Here is a 21,586-nt window from a genome sequence, read left to right on the forward strand (position 1 = left end):
TGCTCCATCTGCGTAGTCTATTTTGTCTGCGTAGCCTATATAGTTACGCAGTAGTCTATGTAGTCTATATATATAGTCACATGACAGCGAACTACTGGGTCAATTAGGATTTAGAACTAGTATTAACTAATCAAGGGCGGCCAGATAAGCGGTAAAAGAACTCGACAAAAAGAGGAAAGAAACCCTAAAAATTATAGGAAAATGAATTAATGCGCGTTGGCCGCGATGGCTTGCCGTAGCGGGGCTAAGAGAGAGAAGCATATTAGACTTTAGATAAGACCAAGGAGTCGTGCTTATCATGGAGAGTCTCCGTCAAAGCAACCAAGCACATTATTCGTCATCTGATAACCCCAGGAGAGGCTTCGTTGAAATTCGCCTAGCCTAACTAACTGATGAGCTATCAGAACCCTCTTGTCGTTTCGATCGAATTCTAGCCAGCAACAAGGCGAACACGTCATTGTCTTATATTGTCTTATCGCTTACCTACTTGGAAATTACATTTCTGGGTGATCTGGCAGGACTAGGGGGTCTGGCAGCATTGGTGCAAAGAAGGCTGTGCTTGTGCCATAGAGCCCTGACTCTGGTAGGCGAAGATAATTATTGTCGGTTTCCCGGATTTGCACTATGTATATGAATCTCTCACATCTTATTTTTTTCTTCACCTCCATTTAAACCTGACTCTCCCAATCACAATACGCGAACAGGGGGTTGCCAAGGATTGAAATCACAGTTCAGAGGCATTTTCTGTCTATCGGCTCGTATTAGCCCACTTAAGTTGGACAAAAATGATATGGAGGGTGTTGATCTTTACTACATGGAATTAGGTTCCGCTCAAGCCCCAACATCGTATTTAACTGCGCCGCCCAAACTGCAGATCGCTCCAAGCACAGCTGCGCAGGAGTGGGAAAGTGGCATGGCTCATAAAACGATCGTGAGTGAAGGCGCAGCTCGAACATATTTTTCTTGCCTGCACCTGCTCTACTATCAAATGCTTCGCATCTTCACATAAGTTGCCATTCGCAGACCATGTCCACCCCACCTGCGGACAAACCTCGAGGGGTTCAAGCCATTCTCTGGCTCGAGAAATACATGCCCATTATATTTCTCGTGCTGTTCATAACGCTAGCCTGCCTATCCGGTGCCTATCACCATAGAGTCTATTCACATCCGGAGCTTTTCGAGCCTCCATATAGCCCCTATATCAAGCCCGGTACAGACGGGCCGTTAATAACTGCATGTCTTCTTGTTCGGATCGCGAAAAGAAAAAGCCACTAACTGGGAATCTAGACATGTATCGGGGTGGCAGTGTTCCTCCTGTCTATCTTTATACCACATAGTGGACTATGGTGGTTCGCTTGTGTCGTTACTCGCTTCAGTCTTGCTACGGGTCTCATCGCTTCTGCCGTCCTTCAATCGCGATATATGCCGCTTCCTCTCGGATCATGCGAAAATGATAACATTTGGCGAGACCCAACTGGTATCACAGAAGGAACACCCACAATGTTCGAGGTACTACCGATTCAATCGGGCAAGAGTAAATTTGGTAGGCGTTATAAAAATCGGCCATGTGATGCACTAGTCACTGTTTGGAGATTCGAGATTGCCTTAGCGTGAGCATACCTTTTGCGTTTGCCTCGCATATTCTTTCCACGAATCTAACAACACTACAGGGTATTGACCGTACTCTGTGGTCTATATGCCTGCTTCCTCGTTGCGTATGCAGTGATCGCGGATAATCCAGTGACATCGGCGCCTGTGGGTGCGGCGCTTCAGTGGCTTGGGAAACCTTTCAAGTCTGTAGCGGGCTGGGGCAAGGGCAGACGTAGCAAGGAAAGGAAAGAAGATGAGGCAAAACTCCTTGCTACCGATCCTGAAGGCTTGGGATATGTCGATCACGAAATGGGCATCAGAGCCCGTCCGATATGAATTGATTGTTATTTGAGGATCTCCTGTGCTATCAACCGGCCGCCAACTATCTAAGTTGTTGGTGAAATTTAACCCGATATCGACCGCGAATGTACGATGAGATAGTGCAGATTTGAATCTATGAATACACAACTTTGTCTGTCATAATACTAATCATGATCCTAACTATAATTTTAAATAGTGCTGACTCCGTATAGTTGATACTGATCAGTTCTAAAGCTGAGGTTCTATAGTTTTACTAACTTATATCCAAAATCTATAGAACTCAATAGAGAATGATGGGCCGAGCAGGTCGCTCAGACATCACAATCTAGATTCTCGTCTCGAAATTTTTCATAGTTGTCACGGATATCGTCATTATATAGTTATATAATAGTTATATTATATTGAAATTCGAGCAGGACAGTTGCCACCAAAGCTGTTGATAACGTCCGTTCCACGGGCAAGATCCATCAATATCAGATTATACTATATGTCTCATACCGGTGAACCACGAGCATTCCCACCAGATACACACATATAACAATGGTAACACTTCCACGGAGAGTCAGACAAAAGGCTGAACCACAACAGGCCGAGACCCTGGGTAGGCAGCTGTGTCGTGGAAAAGGGAAACGGGCTCGAGACGAACTAATTGGTCCAGCAAAAATTACAAAATGAATATCATGTCACTGCCATCGCTCATCCCCCACCAGGTGCTCATCACTATTCTGTCTTACAACGTTATGGTCCGAGCCCTGAGACTTGTGTCTGCCATCGACCATATACTCCAGTTGAACACTATTCGTGACCAGTATCCCTTCATTGAAAGGCAGTTGACGTGAGCCACCCACCCGTCCCTCAGACGCACCGTGGCTGTAGTATGTGGGGTAGCTCTTCTCGGCTCTTCGTCGCAGGGTATATAACGTAGGCACATTAGCGACGAATGCAGCGAGAAATTCCTCCACGGAGCCCCAGGTGTTTCGGTTCAGCTGGGAGGTATTATCATCGAATGATGGAAGGCGTACGATAGCTATCGCAATGAGTAATAGCCCGATTGCAAACAGTCCAACGAGTTGGAGACGGCTAGACATTTGATTAGAGAATACTTTTAACATTAGATAATGATTACCTACCGCATCCGAGATGTCTTTACCCTGAGTATCCATGGCATGGGTAGTATCATCAACATGGTGTCAGTCGAGATGTTCATAGAAATAAGAGTGACGAGTTGGGTGTGGGCTTCGATGCATGACCCTGTACACGATGTCAACGACTGCTTATTATCCGACCTTGAATATAATGCTTGGTTTTGTACGCACCTGGGTCAGGCATGACTTGCCAGTACAGGTGCAGAGGTCGACAGTCAACAAAGGTAGTGATCTGAACTGCTGCAAAGCTGGCAACGAGCAAGGTCCAGCATGCTTTGATTATTCGTTCCGGCCATGGAAGACCAGCGAGGATTCGTTGACAGAGAAGCAGGACCACAGCCTTTTGCAGCCAAAGACTGAGGATGTTAACGCATGATTTAAGAGTGAAAGCGAGCTAGACATACTAAACGTTGTATACCAGACGGTTAACTAACGTCAGCTTGCTACCGACCTGGCGACGGTAGATCTCAGTCGAGCTTATATCTGTAACCGATCGATCCATATGGTTATTTCCCCAGACCAAGATGACTGTCGCGAATGCAGAACGGGCAAGAACTAGGCCAATGCAAGCGATAGTGAGATAGTCACTAAGAATCAAATGTTGACCGCGACATCTCCGCATCACCAGGCGCAAAAGCATCAACGCCTCGCTCAGCGCACCAAACACACCCACCAGAACGATGGCTGCCGTTGAATCCATAGACATCTCGACGTTTGACTGTAGCCATCTTTGGCTTGGGGGCGTGAGAAGCGAAAGAAAAGAGAAGAAATTTTTTCTTATCCCTGCCGGTTATTTGTTCCACGACATGCATCATCGAGGGTTAATTGTCATTACAGTTCTTAAAGGATCACGATCCCTGACATTGGGGTTTCGATTCTAATCCGGAGGAAGTTAGCTGACAGGGCCAACTGACTCGAAACTCGTATACCGTCAACCCTATCGGTTGCTGGTTTCCGAAGCGAGCCCACTTTGGACTACCCCATGAATCGAGCCACCAGATCTCATGATGCAATTTTTCGATTATCTTTATCTAGTCATGTATGCTAGAGTGTTAGCTTTTCATAAGACAAAAAAAGGTCAAAGAAGAGAGACAAAGAAAGAAATCACGATCATCCAAACGTTACAATTTTCGTCTTTATCTCAATGACCGATCCCTGCCCCTAAAGCCTTGAACTTATTTAAATTAGGGCATGGAAATTCTAGACTCGCATTCGGAGCCTCTGACCAACAAAAACCGTCGCTTCCATTGGTGGGTCGACAGGCATCGGGGCCAAGATGCCGTTAACGAGAGAAAGAGTGGAGGATCGGCGTCGACGGTCTGACATTAGTGTGGCATCCCCCTAGTCCTTCCCCGGTATTCAATTATATTTGGAACCGTTCTCTTCCGCCCCGTAGACACGACCACCCAACGGGGCTCCGTTCTAGATGACGCCCCTTTTCCCACGTTTCCCCTTTGTTCGTTGGTTGTCGAACTCGCTTGCCATGCCACATGTTTGCCAAGCATTCACAGCCGTTGTCTTGGCCTCAATGCTTCTTCTGTCACATGTCGTACATGGCGTTCCAGGATTCTCCGGTGCGGCGCCTCATTTCAGGGATTACTTCTATATTGGTGGGCAGTATGTTCAGTTCAACAGTAGTAATGGTGGTGGGAGCTATTTCCATAACCAAATGTATGTCGAGAAGTTGTCCCCTGTCCGTGAGCGTGTGCAACCGTATCCGATTGTTTTTGTTCACGGTGGTGGTCAGACCGGGACGGTGAGCTTTGTGCTCTTCCAATAGCAACTCAGTCGTAAGGGGCAGGACAACCTCTAACAAAATTAGAATCTCCTCAATAAACCTGACGGGAATCCAGGATGGGCATCTTGGTTCCTGAACCACGGCTATGTCGTGTATCTCCTCGACCGAACGTTGACCGGTCGATCCCCGATATTGCCAGAGGATGACCTGAGCCAGACTGCCTTCTCGGCGGAGTTCATCTCACAAAGATTCACCGCCGTGCAGAAGTATCCCCTATGGCCCCAAGCCAAACTTCATACCCAATGGCCGGGTGTAAGTGCTCACAGAAAATTGTACGTTTCATTCGTCCCACATTAACATGCGCGAGCGTAGACGGGCGAAATGGGTGACCCATTCTTCGACGCATACTACATGAGCACCATCCAATCCATCTCCGACAGTCGAGCCCAAGAGGAAACCATGAAAGCCGCCGGTGAGAGCCTTCTCGACCGCATTGGCCCGGCAATAGTCATCACGCATTCCCAAGGCGGCCTCTATGGGTGGTCATGGGCAGACAGTCGTCCGGGCCTGATCAAGGCGCTGATCCAAATCGAGCCAAAGGGCCCTCCATTCCGAGAGGTCATATTTTCAAGTGATTACAGTCGTCCTTGGGGACTGACGTCTATTCCCTTAACATATGACCCATCACCCACTAATGTCTCATCGCCCCTAGCTATGAAGACTGTTCCAACACATTCATCTGACTTGCTTCCATGCATCATCCAAGATGAACCTGCCAGAAAATTGCCTAAGTTAGCACGGGTTCCGATTTTGATCAGTACTGGAGAGGCATCATACCATGCTCAGTATGATTATTGTTTTATCAAGTTCCTGCACCAGGCGGGGGTTCCCGCGGAGCATTTGGAGTTAGGTCGTGTTGGGTTGCATGGAAATGGGCATTTGCAGTTCATGGAAAGGAATAGTGACGATATAGCTCAAGCCCTGCATGAGTGGATGGTGATAAAAGTGAACGGCACGTTTTGAGATCATAAACATATAGACTGGCTGGGTTGGATATCATAGACATTGGTAGTGACTTGGATGGGCCGGTTGCTTAACTGATGAGTCACGAGGATGGGCTAACCAAACCAAGAGCTGTCCAGTAACACTGATTGCTTGGAATCCATATTGATAAAATGTTATGATACTTTACATGGACTGAGCAGTCTATGGCCTCCAGGTTTAGGTTATAATAATATAAGAAGTTGTCTTGATAATCCACAGAGTGATTGCATTTTCTAAACACACGAGATAACAAGCATCCTACCATGGGCTACTAATACCTACATACCGTGAATGCATCAGAGAGCATTGGTCTGACTGATCAGCATAGACAATACCGCCAAATAAGAACATATTCTCAAACTATCGTTGCCCGACACTACGGTTTCCATAGATTTCACATGGTGAAGCAATTCTTCGGATCAGCCTTGTCGCGATGATCCAACTCGGCTAACAGTGCACAGGCTGCGACAACTCTGAAGCTCTTGAGCTCACCGTATATGTCCTTGCGGTAACCGGAAATACTCCCTTGGATCCCATGATAAAGACACGCCATGGATAGCTCTAAGCCATTAGGATCGGGGTCCTCGATCTCCTGCCGGCGCATAATGCTCGTGATCCACGTAGCAATTCGGTCAAACTCCTCCTGTAGTTTATTTGATCGGTCACGTTGGCGTCGGGTCTGTACACCCCTTCTGTTAATGATGGACCCGATGAAGACCTCTAACTCGCTGATAGGCTTAGTTGGATGGTCAGAGTAGGCGTCCATGGCAGAAATGATCGCGTCTTCGTATCTTTTGTAGAATATGAACTTTATCAGCAGTGTGATTCAATTCTACTAATAGCCAAAATTGTATCTTACGCTGCTCGAATTCGCTTTGCTTCGCCAAGATGTTCCTCCCTCGGGGTTCGTGACAATGACTTGCACCTCCTGAGGCAGTCCTCAATCACACTATTCCAAAAGGATTCCTCGTCTGTGTCAGACATAGAAAGAACGTGTTTGCGCCAGATCTTTTGCTCATCGATGGCCCTGTATAACTTTCCAAGGATCTTCTCTGACTTATAGTAGCGGTATGGCTCTTCTGCGTCTGCGTCATCATTATCGTCATAGTTGGCATGTGAAACATGCTGCTCAAGCCCAATCTTGGATTTATTATAGAGGCGTGTTTGAGGTCCTGGCGCCAAACTAGGTGTTTCAATCATTAGACCCGAGACAAGGATTACTGAATAGAAAGGAGACCTACAAGTCCGGTCGATAACGGTTCACTCTAGGCATATCCATCATGTTGACGGGAATTCCAGTTTTGGAAAAGTCCACGGCCTTCGAGTGTAGTTCAGCCAGAATGCGGCATGAGGGATCCCTGGTTCCCGAAGCAGCTTGATCTGCCATGATCATATGGCGGATAGCAATCATACCAAGAATATCAGACCGCATGAATTCCACAAAGAATGCAGCCATGTCATCTTTCATCACCACACGCCCTATGTCAATAGATGTGGGACGCGGGTAATCTGCGGGAGCAAATGTCTCAACGCTCTCTAGGTCAGGATCCCAGATGACATGATACAAATCACCATCAAGATCACCTCCACTCAACTTACTTGGCAGGTCCCGACTTCCTCTCTGACTGAATACAATGCAATTACGATGGAACCTTAAAGGATGACCCTCTGGGGGTATGACGTTTTGGGCACGTTGAATGTCACCACAGTGAAGCGCAGGCGAGCGAGTCACCAAGATATGCCCAGACCCAGGAGGTGCCGCATATCTCCCTTCCATACGATCAAATGTCACATAAACCTCACCTTCTTGAAGGAAGCCTGTCTCATCTATGATCCCGTATAGTGTCATGCCTTTCTTCACCGGGATGCGCGCTTTATGCTTCAGGAGCCGGAGCTCTCTGAGAACCACCGCCTCAACAATGGCACGGAGGAAACCATCCTTCTTATAGTTCAGCCGCGTCCAGTAACATTGGCGGTAGAGTCGGTAAAGTCCAATGCACCCAGCAACTGACTTGTCTTTGAGAAACCTTGCTGTCTTATCTGTGCTGACAGTAATGGATTGAAGACGCGTCAGCTCTTCATTCTGCATTTGAAAGAACCAATTCTGGGGGGCACCCATATCCTCCAAGATCTTAATCACCTGACGATTTAATACCATGGGATAAGGTCTGGATGCCATATTGCAGATCTCCAGGTTTTGCATATCCTCACTATCGAACTTGACCATTGATGGGCGGATCTGAATGACCGCATTGGGTAACCGGGTATCAGCAGCAAGCATGCCTTTCGCCCCACCCAAACGGATCTGAAAGCATGTAGGATTACCCCTGTTTAGTGGTATGTCGGCCCAAATACTTTCCACCACCTCTCGTGAAATAGCTCCGACCCCATCACTGAACACCCGTGAACCGTCCGGCGATGTGAGGTCCGAAGTCGTTGAGACTAACACCCCATGCTTTTCTAGCGGGACCATGAATGGCGTCTCGGTGAAAGCCTGGCCAATTCTCGCTGCGCACCGTGCCGGTGACGTTATATGTGAGAATTGACCGATTGCATTGATGATCGAGAAGTGTGTCTGCATATGGCCATTATCGTCAATAAAGGGAGAAGAGAACTGTCAGCTATGTCAGTCTTATTTGCTATGAAATTGCTTCATAGACAGGGTTATTACCCAAACAGTGTGAGATCTCAATGAGGAATGCGAAAACCCGAGGAAACTATATGTGCGACCGGCGATCTGGATCCCCTTTGTCATAATGTCTTTGAATCGCGCAAAAATGACCTTGTAGTCCACCCCTGCATTGAAAAGCAAATCTCCTCCATTCTCATCACAGAACTGTACACGGATGAAGTACTCGTGATGGTTGGGAAACTTGCGTAGAATCCGATTTAGAGGTTCCATTTCGGGCCCATGAAGTGTGATTCGGGTGGGGGTCACATTGACCCTATAGACTTTTGTCATGTTAGCTGTGTTCTCATGAAGTCCTTCCCGATAGGCGAAGCCGTCTTGTATCTCTCTGTGGTTCTCCTCAAGCGTCGCCACGAGAGAGTCTACCTCATAGCCCCACGGGTCATCTCCAGGAAATGGCCAGCCGATCATATTAAATAACTTTCTTATTGCGTCCACGGTGATAGAATCCCGTCCGGCTGCCTTATCCTCAGCGAGCCTTTTGCATAACCTTTCGGTCAATTGACGGATAGTGGTGGGATGCAGGTATGCATTTTGTGCCAAGGCCTGAAGCTGGAAAAGAATCTCAAACGGCACAGATTTCTTGCGCGTGCATTCTGCTAGCCCATTCAGCAGTTTGTGAAACTCAACCAAGACTGTCTGTGACGATAATAGGGACCTTGCTGTGGACAGGTCGTAACGATAGATGGTGATCTCCCAATCTTTGAGCCTTTCTATCTTTGCCCTAAAGTCCACCACAGAAACTTTAAACTGATAAACCAAGCACTGCCCAACTATCTGGTCGTGTCCGTTCCCTAGACTTGACAAACGTACCCGACTGGACGGTATCCCCACCGGGTTGTAGGAAGTTCCCATTACCTTGAAGAAGAAGGGCACATCAGAGAGGGTAAATGTGAGGGTACCGTCAATCGAGAATATCAAGCTAACAATGGTGGCAAGAGGTATTCGAATTCGAAACTCAGGAATTATGTTGACGATCATAGATCGCGTCTTGAACTTGACAGTTCCTCCTGCTGACCGTTGAACCTCAGGACTGTATGTCAACTGGTCCCCAAGAAAGTCGCATCTTCCACAGCTGTATTGCTGCATTTCAAAAACGACGGACTCCTCTGGTCTCTCCCGGTAACCCTTTGTCCTTTCTTGAGCCTCGTGTTCCAACGTCCGCAAAGCGAAAGGCTTTGGTGGATATCTGCTTGGTTTGCAATATACAGCAACTCCCAAAAGATTCAGATTTGACTTCAGTACCCCAGGGAGAGGACCATGCGGGCTTTGCTTTTCTCCATGCGTCTGCAGAAATCTTTCTCCGTCGCTGACATGCAGAAGAGTAATAGTGCCAAAAGGTTTCTTCCTAGGCTTCTCACAAATAAAATCTTGGATTCGGAGGTTTTCCATGAAAGGCTGAAGTTCGCGTTTGAAACCATGCCGATTGAGATCCGCCGGGACGCGGTAAAGAAAGACTTCCATATTGAATATAATATCATACAAAAGAATTTCCAAATGAAGATATGGCAGGGAAGGCACGGATAATAAACAAGCTTGGTTGAGTAGTAATATTAATTAAGCAGTTGTGGGATCGAAAGGAAATGAGGGGAGGCCATGAGGAGCAAAGAGATGATCGGACCTCCTATTGGTGGCTGTGGAACACAGGGTACATTCATAAATTGAATGCATCTCTAACCTTATCTTCATTAGTGGTCTGATCCATCTCACCTTTACCAGCCGTGATAGTATTTCAACCGGCGTTCTCCCTCCCAATGTCTATTCCGTAGACAAGACTATCGATAGGTCCACTGGAGCCAAACCTGCGATAATCAAGAGTCGTCTCTTGGAACACGATTAGTATTTCGCCTCAAATCACGAAAGCCGACGAAGATATCTGTCACCCATCATGTCACTTTGGCCCTATGGACCATAGCAGTGAATGGTGAGCAGAGGTCAGCGGACCTTTGGTGAATGAAACACATCTCCAGCCTCTCATTGTTTCGGATAAGACGGCTGGGCCATCCTAGGTCAGGGAAGGCCAAAGGGACACAAGGTAGAAGTCGGCGAACGCAATAGTGGGTTCTCGAAACTTTCTATAACACCTGATTTGGCATGTGACGTGCCTTATTGGTACTTTTGATTTATGCTTACTAGTAGTAAGTAGCGTAGGTACCTACGAGTCTCTTTTTACCTGCCCCGCTCTTTTGCATTTCGGTTTCTCGGGGATGGGCGCACTATAGTACCACTTACTATTTAAAGTAGTGGCAAACATACTCTGCAGCGCAGTCTCGATCCTCAGAAAACCATGCAGCATATAACTCATGATATGATGCTTGCAAATGGGCACTGCAAGCACTCGTACCGTTTTATTTCAGCAGCCATTTTTCAGTTATACTATTTCTTATTCCGTATAATCTCATTGAATGCCTCAGTACTAGACTAGTCATATGAGTTTGCATCTACTTTAGTGGGTGCCTCTTGTTGAAGTCCCATGTTAGTTTTTGTTGTTTTTGTGTTCTCCTCAGCACCCAAGATAGCTTCTGGCACAAGGAGGGTAACATCGCTGTTTCTTTCCAGATATTCTTCACACATTCGATTCTTCTCATTTCTTACTAGTCCTTTACACTAATCCTTCTAAATTCATTGTCAGCGTTTACCATCGTCACATCCAATGCGAGCCGAAGCTTACCATTCAAGCACTGTATAGATGTCTAGCTTAAGCCATATATGGGCTTTGGGGGCCTGAAAACTCGTAATATATTATGCCTCATACTCGGGCTTTTTGAGCCAATTGTTCAACAACATCTATTCTGCTTCTACAATACAGTATGCTGCGTCGTACCTCTGCACCTGCTCTGGGATGTGGTCATGATTGCTTCGTTTGTGACACGGCGACACAATACGTACAGTCAGCACTTGGACAATAATCAAATTTCACGTCTCACAGTACAAGAAGCATAAGCTTATGTGGTCTGAATACAACAATAGTATCAGGATACACAGTCTATCCAGGTGCGAAATGGATAGTAAAAGGGACCTGGATAGCAAGAATAGATAACGTTAAAAGAAAAGAAAAAACGAAAAGCAAAAACAAAAAAAAAGAAAAAAGAAAAAAGAAAAAAGAAAAAAGAAAATTCCAGGAACGCTAATGAAACAGGGAATGGCAGCACAAAGGCGCCATGGGTGTTTTGTTTTCCTAGCCTCTTGGAAACCACAAGGGCTCCCTGATCATTGACGATTTGGCAAGATTCCCCTGACGGAAGGCAGATAGTCTAGAAAAACGTTGCCCAAGGATTTGTATCCAAGTGTCTCGCATCTGCAAAGCTTCAACCTGCAGAAGCCTCCATATAACATAATATGCATCACAAAGTGTCGTTGACAAAAGCACGGACAGAATGAAGATATGTGCCGAGGTGTATCCGAGGAGATCCAGTACACATAAAAATGATGCGATACAAAGAGCGACCAACATCATAGCCAAAGCACATTCTTCGTGTTTTCGGCAAAAGGCAGATTTAGAATCTTCTACCATTCTATATAGTTTCACGAGAGCTGGCGGTGGAGGGAAGCTATCCATGATGAGGATGGCAAGATTGACTGCATAATCATGACAGTTCCAGAAGATTGTACGATATCGTGGGAGTGCATCTGTGGATCGGTCCACTCGATGAAGCTCTTGCGCTTTTATCAGGAGTTTTTAGTCAGACTTTAGCTCCTGAGGGCAACAATGAGGACATGGTACTCTAAAGAAGAAATCGGAAGTCATCTTACATATGTAATCTAGCTCACATAGACACATGCTTGTCTTTCCAATGAACTCCAAGGCGCGAATTATCTTCAATTCAGACTTTGGTATTTTCCTTCCAGGTCCAGAAATGGCCAGTACAGAGTATGTTCCTTTATGGTTGTAGATAGTGCCTTCAGCCAATTTGTCGATCAGCGTTCGAGACTCATCCGAGCAAACACTGGAAGGAATAACGATTACACCCATATGCTGGATAATTTGAAAAGGCCTGTTTGAGATTTTGGGAATGACAGGAGCATCCAGACTCTTCCGGTAGTCCCAAGCCACCTGAGCCGGTCGTATGTCAATTAAGCTGTTCGTAAAGATAAATACATCCTGCGTTCCTGCCAGTCAAACATCGTATTAGAGACCCTTCCTACACTGCTGGTTCCAGCCGCACCTGGGATGTGGCCTGTAATATGTTGACCACCTGATCCGAGCCGTGCAGGACAACAGCAGCAAGTTGTCCAGCAACCGGTACTATCAATCATCATTGCCACTCAAAAGACATCTTCCATGGGGCCTTGGCTAGTAAAAGTAGAGAAAATGATGAGGATCTCTCTCAAATGGACAAAAGTCAACCTGGGACATGCATTATCTACTTTAATCATTTAGGGGCATTTGTTGTGAAACCTTCATGCATCGTCTACTCACATGCAATCTTCGCTCTGTAATGAGCTACATGTCGGCCGGCATGATTTCCATACTTTGAGAAAGTTGACACTGATGCCGGCGGGCCTCCACTTTTCTCTACAAGCACCCTATCGAACATGCAGAGAATGTCTGAGATGTCTCTCTCTGTGTGTGTTGCAGGACTAATGTCCCACTCATTTACAACAGGCTTGCACTTATAAAGATATCTACAGTACAATAGTTCGCTAATCATGCTGGTGAAGGCATCAAATTGGAACTTAAAAGAAAACAATTGGTGGCCCTAACTAATGCTCTTTCTCCCCTCTACCAGATATACCCGAGAACCATGTGTCAAGTATCGGATTTGCACCGGTCTTTCCCGTATGTTCCTCCAAGCCGCAACATACTACGTAACTATCGAAACAGCAGATTGGTGCATTTCATACTAAAGCGCCAGGACTACTGAACATTTCATGGTTGGACGTGTCAGGGAACACAGTATTACAATTAACTACAACCGTGCCAGTGTTGGTTGGCACACAGTATATAACTACGACGGAGACCATCATAGACGGAGAGGCAAATGTGACAGGAGCTACATAGTTTGCGTACTTGGTTTATTATTGGCGATGGAGAGTAGTTGTGATTTGATTCGTAGTTTTTATCGCGAATACCTACATAAAACCCTCCAAGTCGCAGTCCAACGCTTGGTGGGCCTTAGGAAAGTCCGTGCATGACCAAATATTTATTAAAATTGTAACACAAGGACATCAAATCGGTCAGGTAATAAGTTAGTAAGTCGATTGAAACTTTCTTCGTCCCTTTGGCTATTTTACATTTGGTCTACTACTGCTCAAAACTAAATGAAGGATTTTCAGATATATATAAAGTAGTCGAGCTGGATGATTCAAGAGACGTATGACAACTACATAACCCCGAGTTACAAGCTACATATAAAAGGGTTTGGAGAGTGGACACCTTGCGACCGGTATTGAGCACATCGCACGTTATACAGTCCATGAAAAGTTCATGCAGTTTAAAATTGTCACTTGTGTACTAGTTTTGGGCAGCTCTTGGTTCAAGAGCCTGGAGCCTAAGGCAGTTAAAGATATACGCGGTACCACGTGACGCTTCCGTGTGACGTCACGCGTTCACATCAACGGGGTTATAGATCCTGAGCTTGCATTCTCCCGGACATCATTGAGTACTACCGATGCTATTGTACATATGATCTGCATCTAGGGCTATCACACTCTTATTTGATTGACTATTATTGTCTCATGAAAAAGAGAATTGATAATATTGCGTCATGAACTGGGCACAGCAATTCGGTTACCTCATCGCCCCCTGATGTGTGACATTGGAAGTTGCATTCTGCTGTGACTCGGGAAATTCATCCAACACCTTCTCCTCTCCACTAACTGTAAATGTGGCCGTCGGGAAGTCCTGCCCGACATCTACCTCCAGCTTATAAGACCCCGGATACAGCACCAAGTCTCCGTTCTCAGCAGTCCTTGCAACGGAACCCACCGAAACATCCAACTTCACTTGCTGGCTTTGTCCGGGTTGGATTCCCTTCGCGCGACTGTATCCCACCAGTGTCTTGATAGGGTAAGGCTCAGGTCCGACCCCATCAGCGGTCAGGAATAACAAAGCAATGTAATCCGATGTCACCTTCCCGGTATTCGTCACCGTGATAGAGAATGTATCAAAAAGCTCCGTATCAACCGGTGCATCAGTAGTACCACTGGCTACAGAATCCGTGTTGTACGGACCATAACCATCGTGATCCCATGACATATTGAACGTTGTATAGTGGAGACCAAAGCCGAAGGGCAACACCGCCTTGTCATACCATCGGTAGGTTCTTCCTGGGTTGTTGGACCCTGGACGAAGGGTCATGTCTGTCATGGGGACTTCATCCACATAGCTGGCTGGGTATTGTGTTACCGGGAGACGTCCGGCAGGTGCTGATTTGCCAGTTAGAATATCGAATATGGCTGTTCCACCCGCTTGACTTGGATAACCAGCCCAGAGGAGTGCCCCGACACCATCATTTGCAAGAAGGGAGGAGTCGTCCACTTGCCCACCGCCGAACTGCACTACTATTAATGGCTTCTTCAGGTCGGACAACTGTTCGATCAAATCTAGCTGATTTCCGGGCCACACAATAGTTGTGCGGTCCTGCGACTCTTTCTCAATTGTATTGTCTATGCCGCCCGCATAGATCACAATATCTGCATCTTTGGCGGCGGAGATGGCTTCTTCGAACCCGGCTGAGCTGTTTGAGTTGATATCTGTGCCTTGAGAGAATCTAACTTTGAACCCCTTGTGTGCGGCTGCCCATATCAACGTCCTAATGTATTTTGGAGGTCCCTCGTAGTTTCCCTGCAGTTGGGTGGTTGCGTTCGCAAATGGGCCAATTATTGCTACTGTCCCATTGCTCTTCAGCGGGAGAGTTCCATCGTTCTTGAGCATGACGATTCCTTCGACCGTTGCTTTATGGGCAAGTTCCTCGGCGGCCGGAGTGAACACCTCGTTCCACCCGATCGATCGGTAAGGTTGGCCATCTGCAGGGTCGAAATACCCGAGCTTTACAAGGGATGAATATAGTCTGACGAGTGCCTTATCCAATGTCTGGTTCCTATACAGTCCCTGCTGGAGCGCACTGCCCAAATATTCCGGGAAGACGGACCCGCAGTCCAGGTCCGTTCCGGCGTTCAGAGCAGCGGCGGCGGCATGGGCACCATCGGCGACATAATGATGGTCAGCGTAGATGTTGTCAATTGCGCCACAATCACCTGTGACCCAGTGGCCAGTTTGCTCCCATCCCCAGTGCTCACGGAGGAGAGTCTGCAGCAGCCAGTGATCTGCGCATGCGGGGATGCCGTTTAAGGAATTGTAACTGCACATCACGGCGTCGACTTTTGCATCGCGCGTGCATGTCTTGAATGGGGGCAGATAGTACTCAGATAAATCCTGAGAGGACACAACGGCATCAAATGCATATCGCTCGATACCTTCCCAGTTTTCCAAATCATACGCTGCGAAATGCTTGCACGTTGCGACTACCTTGGGTCTCTCTGGTCCAATACCATCTTGAAGTCCATCCACCAGATGGTAGACATACCGAGAAAGATGCAGCGGATCTTCTCCGGGAGTTTCCTGACCTCGGCCCCATCGCGGGTCACGGAATGGATTAATATTGGGTGTCCAATAGTCGAGACCCGCGTGGCCACCATTGGCGAACGCTCGAGCCTCAGTGCTGATGACAGTGGCGACTTGCTTCACAAGATCATCATCGAAAGCAGCTCCGAGGAGGATGGGCATTGGGAAGGAAGTTGCGTAGCTGAAGTTGCCCCCGTCGGTAAACGACACACCATGACCCTCGGCTACGCCATGGAGGGCTTCATTCCACCAGTTATAGGCAGGTAGGCCCAGTCTGGGCGCCCCGGACGAGTCGTACTTGGTGTTGTTGATTTTCTCCTCAAGAGTCATGGCTGCCACGAGCGATTTGGCACGAGATACGGGATCGAGTGAAGTGTCGCAGACATTATTCTTGCTTAATGGGCCAGTGCTACAATCTGGAAAGATGCTCTCAGTCGAAGCTAGGGAGGTAAAGAACGAGAATGCGGCGAGAGGCCGCAAGACGGGATAGAGGTGCACCATCTTACTGAGTGCCTAGTTTGACAACCTCTGGCCAAGACATGGCGATAGGAGGCAAGGTCGCCTTTATATGCCTGCAAACCGAGGGCACTCTCGTCAATTGAATTTACCGCCGTTGGGACACGAAGGATCATGCAATGCTCTCTAACACAAAACCGGCTGATATCCATGCTCACATAATAGTAGTTAAGTATCGCTCTGGCGATGGACAAATTCTTCGTCTGGAGAGCTGTTTGTCCTTCCACCAATCGCACAGCGTCGATGGCTAACCGATAACCTTGTTATCATGCAAGCAATTAGCCTGAATGTCAACCCCTTGCGGGGAATGCAGATCATGGTGCGGAGATATTGCGGCAATGACTGCGAGTTGGTTGTATTTTGCGTATTAGGCGGAAATGAACGTTAGCCGACCATGCCCCTCCTCTTCTGATGTTTTAATTGCGATCTTCTTTCTAATGCGCAGATCCGCTATATATTCATTCATATGTCATGTCACATCCATTATTATGTTGGTGCTATATATATACAATGTCAGAGAATGTCAAATCGCATACCGAAACTCGGGATTCTCCCGATCGGTTAGGTCCAAAAACTCATGATTCTGCGGCACGATATACGCATCGCCAAGCGCCTCCTTTTCTTGGTCTCTCCGGCGATTCTCCCGGATCGACAGCCAGCGAATTAGGCAAAGATCCAGCGTGACAAGAACGTATAAAATGACGATTGAGATCTTGGCAGGCAGATACTGCGGGGCATCCTTCGCCTGGAAAGTCTGGGGCGAAATAATATTTCCGACCGTGTATGCGATCGTTTGGATACATGAGACAGTGATCTTCTTCGTTGACCCAGCGATGTTGGTACTTGTTAGGCCCAGGATAGTGGTCCACCCGATTGGAATGCCGCCGGTGAGATAGTAGCCGACAAGGGCGGGGGCCTTGTCTGTGGTTGCCATGAGGATTGCACCCACGATCGAGGGGATGTGACCAATTATGCACCAGAGGAGTCGTTGTTCGGTTTTCATAGCGAGGTAGGTCAGCCCGACGAGGGCAACAACTTCGTAGGCACCTAAAGGTGTCACTAGCAGGAGACTCTGCGTCTGCGAATAGCCCATGCCCGACACGAGAATGTTCCCGAAACTAGTCGCGATAGAATTCGGTACATTGGCAGCCAAAACCCAGAAGGAATACAGCCATGTGTTCGGGTCTTTAAGAGCTTCATACACTTGGGCTTTCTTGAACACGTTACTGCCGATGCCCTGGACGTTGCTTCGCAGGCGCTCTGCATGCAGGGCCTTCTCTTCTGGTGATAGAAACCGAGCAGTCACAGGCGAGTCCGGCAGGATGAAGAAGAACAAGATGCCAATCACGACAGTGAACAAGCCTAAGATGAGGAAAATTACCTGCCATCCGCGGAGCGAAGCAGTAGGATCGCCGCCGATATGGATGGCTACACCGTATGCAATATACCCTCCGAACATTTGCGCAAAGCCACACATGGAGAACCACAATCCAACTCGAAAAGCCTGTTCCTCCTTGCGATACCATTGTGACGTGAACACTACCCAAGCCGGCACCACTGCGGCTTCGGCAGCGCCAAGCAACGTACGGCATATCATCAATGCCGCAAAGGAATGGCACGCGGCCATGCATGCTAGTATCGTGCCCCAGACTGTCACATTGAAGGCGACGTATCGAGCAAGGGGAAATGCCTGGATGAGACGGGTCGTCGGGAATTGAAACGCCAACTGTCCGAAGAAAAACATGCTGGAGACCCAGTTGAACTGGTTCCCATGAAGATTGGCCGACTCCCGAAGACCCGTCACACTGGCATAACTGATGGCGATTTTATCCAGATATTGTAGAAAATACACGATGCAGATCAGCGGCATCACGTAAAGATCGATCTTGCGGACTAGTCGGTGTGAGGCCTCGGGGTCAAGTGTGCCAGCTTCACCACCGGCCGCGAGAAGCTGGAGCGCGCCATCGCCCTTGACGGTTGATGAACTAGCGGTCGCTGCTGATTTGATGTCGACATGTTTCTCGTCCGCGGAAGCAGCCGTGGACAATGCCATTGTCACGGATATTTCCTCTCAATACGCCGGAGAATGAAAGCAGAAACCGTACGTAAGTTTTCCAGGGCAAATATGGAGCGATACGACGCTTTTAAATCGGCATCTGGAATTTCTTGGCTCTAGGGTCGTATTTCGATGAGCATTCGTGGGGCGAAAAGCACGCCATCGTATAGACTCTTATCACATTGATAATAACAACTACCCGCTCTGACTCACTGATGGCTTCCATGACATGAGGTTATTAACAACATATCCATCTTTAGGGATGATTTTCCACGCCCAAAAGACTAGGGAAATTTGACCTAATCTAAAATCGGTCAGCATTGCACGGACCGCTGCCTACCTCACATACGCATAGACCACTATGCATGAAATAAGTTTCGTTCTATGTCACGGGGCTCACAATTAAGTAAAAGATTTAATTAACGTCAGCGCCAATGAAGTATATTGTTGAATGCGCGCGCACTCTAATTCGACTTGGACCGTTTCTGTTCGCAGGCATATATGTCCACTCAGAGGGGCCTGTTGCAGCCTGCAATATATTCATGCTATGCCCAATTGCTCGTTTGGGTCGGCTCTAGTATCGAAAAGCAGCTCAACGGCCGAAGTATGGCCTCCTTAAGTCATTGCTCTAGATCCCTTAGCACAAAAGACTGAAAACCAACATCTGCCTCCTATTTCTTCCTCGACGTGAAATGGAACAGTCAGTATGACAACCACGGATCGCTGAATCCAATATCGTCCCCTAATCTGCATCTTGATCATTGTTCCGTCAGTCTTTATTTTAATTTTTTTTTTTAGCAGAAGATCAACGGTTCCCGTGTGGGAGCCTGTAGCAGCTACATGGAAAGCTGTTCTGTTTGGAAAATGCTCGCCATGAGCATGCTAATAAGCGGGCGATGACACTGTCGACATGCCGAGCATTATCCCAGGCTCGGCTTGATTCCCTCCCGCGCGAGGAATTTCCTAATTCCATAAGGGCCATAATACCTCCCATCCTGACGTATGGCATCCCATAATTTGGACAGGATAGATATTAGACTAGTACAGACAGGAAGCTTGTTTTCCATGGTCATAAAAGTAGCAATATAGTCACTCTGCTCTTCCTGGACGGTAATACACGATCCAATGTGAAACAGTGACCAAAGAAGTGTTCCCCATGCATAACTCGACGGCGATATGGTTTTTAATAGTCGCCTGGCCTCAGATACACAACACCAGATCTGATCTCGAATGGGTGGTGACGGCACCCCTGGACCATTTAGTGCACACCGCAGCGTTATAAGTAAGGCCATCTGCTGAAAGATCGCAGCAGCTATCTCGTCTGCGTCAGGCCCATTGGGGAGACTTTGCCCATCCCATGGTGCTGGTACTGCCCATAGTAGGACTTGCTGTTCGAGGGAGTGGAACTCCCCAATGATATCTGGATCACGGTGTCGGGGAGAAGACATGGTTGGTTTCTCGGCGAAAGCAGCAATTGGTGGGATCATTTCAAATAGTTCGTACGCGCACCCGGAACATCGGCCGCGATAATAAGCTCGGTATGAAAGTGGTGAAAGATCTAAACTTTGGCTCTCGGTGGGTCTCGAGCTGCTGGCTTTTATGGGGCCAAGACCGATATGACTATTGACATTACTGAGAAACATATACTGCTCTGCGATGAAACATGCGCAATCTTCATCGACTGTGTCTAAGAGGTTATCCTGTGACGCCAACAGGGCACAACATGGTAGTAAATGTTGCATCACGGTGCCCTTTGTGTCTCCGTCTATTATCTGGAGCCCTTGTTAATACACAATACTTTAAAACTCTGCCACGTGCTGAGTGCAAGCGCTTCTCAAACGTTACATTAGTTGTTGGATGAAGAGGAGCTCACCTCAAAAGTACACAACGCTAGTAGCAACATTACTATCACCATGGGGTTACGATTGTACCCACTTCCATACTCTGTGATAAGATATTTGACTGCCCGTAGCGCAACCCCATAATGGGAAAGCGCGACAATGTGTGATTGTTGATCATCATAAGACAGGTGAGAAGCACTTATGGCAAAGACGGCATGAAGGAACCCGTCATTTTGCTGCGCCAAAGGCAGCATATAGGTAAGAAAGGGGTTTTTGATGACATCTCTTATTACTAGCCTCTGTGCTGACCTCTCGATGTAATGCTGAAGTAGCCTTTGTTCGCCCGACCGCCCATTGAGCCGAGGCCAAAGCGATAGTGCACGGTTCGGGGAGAGACGACGCAGTGATGTTGCATTCTGAGACTGCTCGGGGCGGCCGGATCCCGCGGACGCCGAAGTAATGATCGTCTTTCCCGAGTTGGGCCAGGTACAGAGCAAATGATTGCGCACACAGCCGCCGCAGATTGGTTTAGTCTCATCGCATTTGGTGTGCCGAACCCGACAGCTTAGGCACCCGGATTTAGTCCTCTTGGCATTCCTTCGTCGGTAAGGACGGAAAGACCCCTCTCCGTTGGTGCTCTTGAATTGGAGTACCCCATGCATGGTAGCTTCTGGCCAATCCTTTGTTTAATGGCAGTGGAGGGAGGATACAAGGGATGTCGTTGGATCCGATGTCCATGTTAATGGAATGGTGAGTATGGATCACATTGAGCTATTCCCTATATGGTTAGGCAGTGGGTCCACAGATAACGTCGGTTATCCTTTTCTGGCATAGCCTCAGCTGCCCGCGATCAAGTAATAGGCAAAGAAGGAGTTGATGAGCAGCTTGATACTGAGTACTACACAGTAGATCATTATTGATACACTATACGCTGAAACAGCGAGAATCAATTGGTACGTGTCAAGTGGGTCTCAGGGCCCAGGCACACCAGGTCCTTGTTCCGCCAAAATGGCGAATATATAAACAAGCCAAACCTAATTCCGTCACTCTCTATCGGCCATTCTACGTTTCGGAGAGAG

The 21,586-nt window shown here is 47.5% G+C and overlaps 8 protein-coding genes across 8 annotated transcripts; 2 read left to right on the forward strand and 6 right to left on the reverse strand.

Moving 5' to 3' along the window:
• Positions 1-1,026: 1,026 nt before the first annotated feature.
• Positions 1,027-1,926, forward strand: BDV38DRAFT_279274 (uncharacterized protein; the record flags this gene model as incomplete). Its single annotated transcript, XM_032058974.1, has 3 exons — positions 1,027-1,245; positions 1,288-1,610; positions 1,671-1,926. 3 exons carry the CDS (start codon positions 1,027-1,029, stop codon positions 1,924-1,926), a joined length of 798 nt encoding a protein of 265 aa, XP_031917437.1.
• A 345-nt stretch (positions 1,927-2,271) lies between these two features.
• Positions 2,272-4,325, reverse strand: BDV38DRAFT_237753 (uncharacterized protein). The gene is made up of 4 exons (XM_032053624.1): positions 3,461-4,325; positions 3,228-3,412; positions 3,042-3,162; positions 2,272-2,991 (listed from the first exon to the last, which is right to left on the reverse strand). The coding sequence occupies exons 1-4, from the start codon at positions 3,760-3,762 to the stop codon at positions 2,595-2,597; spliced, it is 1,005 nt and encodes a 334-aa protein (XP_031917438.1). The 5' UTR covers positions 3,763-4,325; the 3' UTR covers positions 2,272-2,594.
• Positions 4,326-4,584: 259 nt separating this feature from the next.
• BDV38DRAFT_296881 (alpha/beta hydrolase) lies at positions 4,585-6,398 on the forward strand (the record flags this gene model as incomplete). The annotated part of the gene is made up of 3 exons (XM_032063030.1): positions 4,585-4,812; positions 4,879-5,106; positions 5,167-6,398. The coding sequence occupies 3 exons, from the start codon at positions 4,585-4,587 to the stop codon at positions 5,815-5,817; spliced, it is 1,107 nt and encodes a 368-aa protein (XP_031917439.1). The 3' UTR covers positions 5,818-6,398.
• Positions 6,031-10,647, reverse strand: BDV38DRAFT_204506 (RNA dependent RNA polymerase). The gene is made up of 5 exons (XM_032052505.1): positions 10,472-10,647; positions 8,510-10,403; positions 7,080-8,452; positions 6,698-7,021; positions 6,031-6,629 (listed from the first exon to the last, which is right to left on the reverse strand). Exons 2-5 carry the CDS (start codon positions 9,989-9,991, stop codon positions 6,233-6,235), a joined length of 3,576 nt encoding a protein of 1,191 aa, XP_031917440.1. The 5' UTR covers positions 9,992-10,403; positions 10,472-10,647; the 3' UTR covers positions 6,031-6,232.
• Positions 10,648-11,571: 924 nt separating this feature from the next.
• Positions 11,572-12,547, reverse strand: BDV38DRAFT_237789 (uncharacterized protein). Its single transcript, XM_032053625.1, has one exon. It carries the CDS (start codon positions 12,084-12,086, stop codon positions 11,706-11,708), a length of 381 nt encoding a protein of 126 aa, XP_031917441.1. The 5' UTR covers positions 12,087-12,547; the 3' UTR covers positions 11,572-11,705.
• A 1,573-nt stretch (positions 12,548-14,120) lies between these two features.
• Positions 14,121-16,864, reverse strand: bxlB (putative beta-xylosidase). Its single transcript, XM_032063031.1, has one exon. The coding sequence runs from the start codon at positions 16,593-16,595 to the stop codon at positions 14,259-14,261; it is 2,337 nt and encodes a 778-aa protein (XP_031917442.1). The 5' UTR covers positions 16,596-16,864; the 3' UTR covers positions 14,121-14,258.
• BDV38DRAFT_204629 (allantoate permease family MFS transporter) lies at positions 16,865-18,890 on the reverse strand. Its single transcript, XM_032052506.1, has one exon. It carries the CDS (start codon positions 18,661-18,663, stop codon positions 17,134-17,136), a length of 1,530 nt encoding a protein of 509 aa, XP_031917443.1. The 5' UTR covers positions 18,664-18,890; the 3' UTR covers positions 16,865-17,133.
• Positions 18,891-19,435: 545 nt separating this feature from the next.
• On the reverse strand, positions 19,436-21,332 carry BDV38DRAFT_204632 (Zn(II)2Cys6 transcription factor). Its single transcript, XM_032052507.1, has 2 exons — positions 20,540-21,332; positions 19,436-20,438 (listed from the first exon to the last, which is right to left on the reverse strand). Exons 1-2 carry the CDS (start codon positions 21,167-21,169, stop codon positions 19,587-19,589), a joined length of 1,482 nt encoding a protein of 493 aa, XP_031917444.1. The 5' UTR covers positions 21,170-21,332; the 3' UTR covers positions 19,436-19,586.
• Positions 21,333-21,586: the final 254 nt, after the last annotated feature.

The sequence above is a fragment of the Aspergillus pseudotamarii genome (genome assembly GCF_009193445.1).
Source record: "Aspergillus pseudotamarii strain CBS 117625 unplaced genomic scaffold BDV38scaffold_8, whole genome shotgun sequence".
Classification (NCBI taxonomy): domain Eukaryota; kingdom Fungi; phylum Ascomycota; class Eurotiomycetes; order Eurotiales; family Aspergillaceae; genus Aspergillus; species Aspergillus pseudotamarii.